Source organism: Nematolebias whitei, chromosome 13 (genome assembly GCF_014905685.2).
Source record: "Nematolebias whitei isolate Nwh7 chromosome 13, NemWhi1, whole genome shotgun sequence".
In the NCBI taxonomy this organism is placed as follows: domain Eukaryota; kingdom Metazoa; phylum Chordata; class Actinopteri; order Cyprinodontiformes; family Rivulidae; genus Nematolebias; species Nematolebias whitei.
Window position 1 is genome coordinate 33,149,585 of NC_056510.1, and position 7,667 is coordinate 33,157,251.

The 7,667-nt window shown below is 38.6% G+C and overlaps 1 protein-coding gene across 1 annotated transcript in view; it reads right to left on the reverse strand.

Annotated features, from left to right (window-relative positions):
* Window positions 1-1,251: 1,251 nt before the first annotated feature.
* cwc22 (CWC22 spliceosome associated protein homolog) overlaps window positions 1,252-7,667 on the reverse strand; it is a gene marked incomplete in the record, with an annotated part of 81,989 nt that continues 75,573 nt past the window's right edge. The window contains 6 exon segments of the mRNA XM_037687068.1: window positions 1,252-1,756; window positions 3,777-3,949; window positions 4,147-4,248; window positions 5,883-6,010; window positions 6,102-6,254; window positions 6,898-6,975. Of these exon segments, the coding sequence (XP_037542996.1) occupies window positions 1,323-1,756; window positions 3,777-3,949; window positions 4,147-4,248; window positions 5,883-6,010; window positions 6,102-6,254; window positions 6,898-6,975 (1,068 nt within the window).

Genomic DNA, 7,667 nt, shown 5'->3' on the forward strand with positions numbered 1-7,667 from the left:
CCTGTCTCTGGAGGAGAGGATTGTGTGAGACCAGCAGAGCTGGTCATAAAAAAAATATATATATTTTTTAGCGTTGAAGATTAAAAAAATAATAAAATAAACGGTTAGATGTAAACAGTCTGTTGCTGCTTATTGTTCTGGTTCTGACTGTTATTGTATTTATTAAGATTTATTAAGATTTTTGTTATTGTTATCTTATAGTTTATTTATTGTAACGAGTGCTGTTTATTTAAATATCATAAATGGGTCGCTTTTATTTATTTTTATAAAAACATATTTACGTGGCATATTTTCAAAATAAACATTTTTTAAGTCCTTATTTTGGCCTTTTTTGAACCGAAAATTAACCGAGCCCTCCTTGAAACTGAACCGAACCGAAATGTGATTTTAGCGTACCGTTACACCACTATTCATTACCACCTGGTTGGATTACTGTAATGCACTTTGTATATGGGGGTCGGGGTCAGTGCCTCATTGATCACCTTAAAAAGGTCCAAAATGCAACAGCACGTCTTTTAAATGACACAGGAAAAAATTAGCACATTTTCCCAGTTTTTGCCTCACTGCACTGTCTACCTGGACATTTTAGGATTCATGTAATAGTTTTGTTTTATTTGTTTTTAAAGCTTTAAATGGTCTTCCTCCAACTTACCTCACTGAGCTGCTACACCCTTACATGCCCTCTCGTTCTCAGGTCAGCAAACCATCTGCTCCTGAGAGTCCCAAAACAAAAGAAAAGCTTTGAGGGGATCGTGCTTCCTCTACTGCTGCACCCAAAATGTGGAACGACCTGCCTTTGAGCATCAGACAGGCGTCCTACTGGCCCGTTTTTAAATCACTTCTTAAGTTAAAACTCATCTTTTGACCCGACCTGAAATGTTGATTTTATCTAATTTTAGTTCATTTTTGATTTGTTTTTAATATATAAGGCAGTTTTTGGTTTGCTTTTCAATGTTATTATGTATAGGTCCATTTCCCCACAAGCAACATGAATAATCTTGAAAGACGATAGCAGAGCTGACCTACTAGAAAAGCTTTAGTCTTAACCTTGCTCATAAATCTGAAGTTCCATTTCCTCTACTGCTGTTGTTCTAAAAGCCGTCTACAACAGGTAATAACTGTTCACGCCCAGTCTTCAGAATCACATGAAACAAAAATGAATCAAAACCTCTAAACAAGTATATATTTTTTATTTTGCGAACAACAAAAATCAACAGTAGAAAATTGATAAAAGGAGAAAGTCAAGCCCCAAGTCCACACTGGCAGGACAGGAAAAGGGGGATGACTGTCCATCATAGCTGCAGCAGTTAGATGGTGACGTTTTATCTTTTCCTTTTCTCCCGCTCTTTGTTCCCGTCTCTGTTCTCTTTATCCCTATCTCCGTCTCTCCTCACCTCTTTTCCTCTGTCCCTCACCTGTTCCCTGTTTCTCCCTCTGTCCTTCTCCCTCTCATCTTGTCTGTCCGTTCTTCGGCTCGATCCCTCCTCCTCTCGCTGCTCCTCTTCTTCTGACCTTTCATCTCGTCTTCCCCACTGGGCACCCTGCTGGGTACGCTCACCCTCTCGTGCACACTTTTCTATTTCATGTGCATGGCCTCTGTCGTCCTTCCTCGCCTGTTTCTTACTGTCATTTTTGTCTTTATTGTTCTTGCGTCGGTCTTGTTCCTTGTCAGATTTCTCCTTCTTTTTCCTCTCTCTCTCTTTCTTTCTGTCGTCACTTCGGCCTTTTCTCTTCTTCTTGCGTTTGTCCTCAGAGGCTGGAGAGCAGAGTTGGGATAAAATGAAAACATTTCAGCATTCATATATCCAGGTACTTTGAAATATTTAAAGCTTTACATGAAATGCTAAGAGAACAATTCATGTCTAAGATTTACCGTATTTTTTGCCCTATAAGTCGTGCTTTTTTGCATTATTTACATTCCCTGCGACTTATATGCTGAAGCGACGTATTTATGGATTTTTTTTTTTCCATATTTATAAACTAATTTTTTGGCTGACATATGACAGTTTCCATTCATTCATTCATTCCAAATATTGAACACTACCATTTTCAGCTACTAGATGGCACTCAAGCAGAATGGCATGCCATTGTATCATGTAATAGGTAAAAGTGGCCATTAATGACACAATCGGCTTGCCGGCGCTCACATAGCTGCCCAATACATGTCTCTCCTGGGGGGTGGGTCCTTGTGATTCAATGAGACTACCTGTATAAATAAAGGTAAAAAAAATCTGACCAATGAAATGACCAAAAAGGTCACAGTGGACCAATGAAACGAGGAGTGGAGAGAACGAGGAGGGAACTCGTGCCCCTCCCTGGGGGAACAACAAAGTATTTGCAGTCATTTGATATCAGTGTGAATCGTGTATTAACGTGACACTTGAAGCTCGGTGGGAGGCTTGGATGACTGGAGACAAGAAATAGTTTAGCAAAACTGGCAGCATGCAAAGAGCAACTTCTACTCCAGTTTGCCAGTGGATCCTGACAGAGGAGCAGCAAAAAAAATCCTCTGCAGGAGGAAGATGAAGATCGTGATCAATGACTTCCTGGGAGGCTACTGTATTATTATTTTTAACCAGCCGTGTTACCGGCACTGTTCAGAATTTTTTTTTTTTACTATACATATTTGTGTATGTTACTGATATGCATTTAATCAAAAGTAAAAAAAATATATTTCTGTGTAAATGTCTCACGTTACAACATGGACACTCGCGGCTTATACACAAGTGCAGCCTATATATGTACAAAAATTATTATTATTGTTTAAATGTAGTGGGTGCGGCTTATATTTTGGTTCACTCAGTAGTCCAGAAATTACAGTAATTTGACTGAAGTGCATTTATTAAGTAAAGGTTCAACTGAGACACAGCTTTGCAATAATTTCGAGCAAACAAAATTGTTTTTAGGTGGTTATCTTGTTAAATTTCAAAGAAATGCACAGTGACTCGTCCCACTGCGCGCTCCCACGGGCACGAATTGGCTTTTGAAATGCAGCTGATTTGACCGTCAAAGTGCATTTATTAAGCAAAATTTGAACTGAGACACACCTTTACTATAATTTTGAGCAAACAAATAATCAATTTTTGGCACAACATCGGCCCACATTTACGGCTCGTCAGCAGCGAGGCGTAAAAAACGCAACGCGTCAGCGGTGATGCATAATATCTGCGACGTATATGGCGAAGCGACATATTTCTGGATTTTTCCACTTTATTAGACATATTTGGACTGATGCGACTTACAGAGCGATGCGACGTGTACGGCGGAAAATACGGTAAACCTTTGTGGCTCTTTTTTTGGAACCTTCGACACTGACAATTTTTACACCAGATGATTAACAATAAAACACAACGAACTACAATACATATAAAACTCGGGAGGAAAATAAATATATCAAATTACTTCAGCAAATTAAGATGTACAAGAAAAAATACACTATTCAAAAAGTCAGGCCCCCTCCCTCTTGGTTTTCAAATCCCGTTTAAAAACCCACTACTATTCCGTAGCTTTCAACACCAGATGTTCTGTGTTTTGAACCTGTATGCTTCACACAGGTTAGTCAAAATATTTATTATCTGTGACGTTTTTATGTCTATATTCTGATTTACTTCATTTTGTATATTGCTTTGTGTGTTGCCTGTTTTTTCTGTTTGTACAGCATTTTGATTGGCCTTGTCGCTGTTTTATGTGCTCTATAAATAAAATGGCATGGTATGGTAAAAAGCAGACAATGGCAGCAGAATGGAAACCTGCAGTGCAGTTTCAGCTGGATCTACCTGAGCTGCTGCTGCTGGATGAGGAGTCATCTGACTCGCTGGAGGAGTCTGTGGAGGAGGATTCTGAGGAGGAGGAGTCTGACAAAGACGAGGAGGAGTCAGAGGAGTCGACTTCCTGGTTCTGAGTCATGATCATCGTTGGTGCGTTCTTTAAGTGCTCCCTCAACTCATCACTGAACAGAAAATACATTAAAATTAAAAACGACATGATGCAAATACAAATACAAAAACACAGGGTCGTGTCTAAGAACAAGTTTAGGAGAAACGCTAACATTTTCTTATCTTAATCAAAAATTCTATTCATTTTAAAGAATATTTGAATGGATTAAAAAGTCAGACTGATATGACTTTTATGCAGTGTAGCACTTACGTCAGGCCTCCCAGTCCAATAGAGGTGAAGAAATTGATGGCAAAGCGAGTGTTTCTGGGATTATCACGAGGAAAAAGACCTTCAAAGAACGACTGGAGAGTTCTGTCAATCAAACACACACAAAAACACTTTTTATATTTTGAATCGTAAAGAATTTTAATAATGTGTAACTTTGTGAGTAACTATGTCTTTTTGCATTTTCTGTATATTCAGCTCTATCTCAATGCATAACTCCAAATGGCCGTTCTCTATCAGTGATTTGAAAGCTGGGGTAGGGACACCACTGAAACACAATCAGGGGTCCTTGGGTAGTCTCCTAAGATCAACTTAACTATACAAATGATTGTTTATGGAATATATTTTTTTAACATAATTGTTAAGTTAATAAGTATTCATAAAGTAAATCAAGTGGTACATGTATTGAGGTTGTTAAAACAGTTTAGTATAGTCTTATTTATTGGGGTTATTGGCAATATTTGTAATTTTAATTGGGATCACAAGCTATTGTCACTATAATTTTGTGGATTGGAAGCCAAAAGGTTTGAGAAAGACTTCTCTATGTTTAACTTTCTTGAGTCTTTCTTGGCATCTAAATGTTCTGACAGGCTTAAACCTCACAGCTTTAGCTGCTTTATGATATGATATATCAATGTTTGTGCTGATGTTCAATGTTTTATGTTATGAGTGCTTAGTGTATATTTAGTTGATGTTTTTCTTAGTTCATATCTTAGATGTTATTACTGTTTTTCTTAGACATTTTATTGTTGGATGTAACTGAGACCTTGTGTACATAATTTCGCTCCACCACATGTACCACATGAGGTGCGAATGACAATAAAGAAACTCTGACTCTCTGACTCTGACTCTGATGATCCCTAACTGTGAAAACAAAAGAAAAAGTTCACATCTCGTTTGACATCATCACAGCAGCAAGATACGTTTACAGTAGTGCCTCGATACTTTGTGGTTCAATTTTCGCAAACGCACTCTTTCGCAGGTTTTCAACGTAAGATTGTACACAACACACGATTGGCTGATTGATGGAAGGCGACCAACTAGAGCATTGTGCTGAGGGGCGGACTGGTCATCAGGAGCACTGGGACATTTCCCGGTGGCCTGGCCTGCTCAGTAATTGCCGAAGAGCCCCCTCCTTTCTCTTTCTGAGGCTGTCTGTCACAGCAGAGCAGAGACACACACCAGGCGGGTGTGCAGCCTGTTGTGTGTCTCTGCTGTGACAGACAGCCTCAGAAAGAGAAAGGAGGGACGGAAGGTCTGTCTTTCCCCATCACTACTGCTCAGGGAGCTTCAGTGAGGCGGATACCAGAGTGAGCGGCGTGGATTGTTTACTTTAAATTATCAAGCGCAACCTGAACCAAACCTTTAGTCCCCCTCAGTAATCACTGAACGGTCCAGGCCACCGGGAAATGTCCCGTTGCGCCCGATGACCAGTCCGCCCCCGGGCGCTGATTAGCTGTAGCATCAGTCTGTCTGCTCTTTCGCTGTGTTCTTTTAGAGAGTTTAGAACATTGGAAGAGTGTGAGAAGGGTGTATAAAGCCTTAAAATATAAAATAAATTTAATGTCCCTACATCGCAAATTTTCACCTATCATTGGGGTGTCTGGAATGTAACCCCTGCGATAAATGAGGGACTACTGCATAACTGAATATGAAGAAAACAAAGACTTTCTCCTAATATACGATATAAAAAAAAATCATAAATGTGTGTGTGATCATACAGGTCTTTCAGACGCTGGTTGAGTTTTGGCAGGCCCATATAGGCACAAAGCTCCTGAAAAAGGATTTTCACAAAAATCCTACTGGACGAAGTTGTGGTCTCTTCACTCATCCTGATGCATTCCAGCACCTGGTCAAGAGTCAAAAAGAGAAAAGTGCAGCTACTCAGGCTGAGGTGAACTGAATCATCATGCTGGTGTGTGAGCAGTTAGTGTCCTTACACTCCATGGCACAGAGTCAGTGTAGAGCAGGTGAGCGAACAGTCGGGCCACGTTCCTCAGCTTGTTGGTTTCCAGTCTATGAATCGTGTCGTACTGCTCTGAAAATATTACCTCAAAACTCTCCATGTACTCCTTTTTCAACAAACAGAACCTCTAAACAAAGAAACACAAACACAGGAGCACATGTTAATGAATGCTTTGTGTTCAAAGTCAAATCTTAAACTCCAGGAGTTGTTATGGAGAAAGAATAAGCACTGACAGTAGTTTGAATCGGAATGCAAAGCTTGTTCCAGGCAGATCATGCCAGAATATTGAAGTAATTGATCATTTTAAATATCTGGCTAATAGGCAGCCAGCCACACCAGGAAGTGATTTGGCTCTATTGATGCTCAGCTCAGTTACGTTATTAAATTTGTATTGTATTAATTTATTGTGGCCCAGAGTCGTCACTGTAAAACAAACACTTTATTGTTTTCAGCAATTCTCACCTGGAACAGTGATGTCTCTGTTCCACGGTAAAGATACAAGAAGTGCACTGCAGTTATATGTAGTAAAACATTTATGTTAGGATTTGTTATAGATATTTTTATCTTTTTTTCCCCAACAAGTTGTGTTTTCATTAGTGTCTTATAATATACTTCCTGGAAAACAAGTAGTGGTAATGCACTATTGTTAAGGATTATTAATCTCTTATCAGAGTAATTTAATTGATCCTTGATGATTTTTTTCCATCCTTCCATCTCATAGCAATTGTCTTTATTATCCTTCATGATAATATCAGAGCAGAGTATCTCACCCCAGCCAGGAGACCAAAAAACTTCTCATAGGTCCTCTGTTGAGCACAGCAATCCAGGATCATGTTACACAACTCCTTCTGTTTACACAAACACAAAACATATAATTAATTTGTACACTTATAATATAATGAAGTTTAAATACTATCAATGCAAAAATATATTAAATTATAATCATCTAAATTGGAAGAAACAAAGGCTGGAAATGTTTCACTCTGTATAATGAATGAGACACGAGTTTCACTTTCTGAAAACATTTACAAAATATTGAACTACTTCCACAATATTTAAACTTTTGAGATACATTTCTGTGTGTGTAAGTAAATATATATATATATATACACACACACATATATATGTATGGTTTGTGTGTGTATATATATATATATATATATATATATATATATATACACACAGTATATACAGTCTACAGACTTTACAGCAGACCACTCTGCATGCTGGTATTTGTTATTTACACTCTTCTCACCTGTTTGTTGCTGCTCACAGTTGGGTATTTTCTTTAAATTCCTGTTGGTGCACTGTGAAATATGTGTATGAGGAGTTGTATGGGAGGCTGGACACTAAAGAAGGTGAAAAAGAATTGTACCGATTGGCAAAACAAAGGGATCAGGCTGGAAAGGATATGCAGAAGGTTAGGCTTGTTAACAACAAAGTCCATGCTCAATAATCCAGGTATACAATCCAACATTTTTTCAGTCAGGTCATCTGTCCAGAAAAATGTTGGGTTAGGCTCGTTAGTTTTAGTTCTATG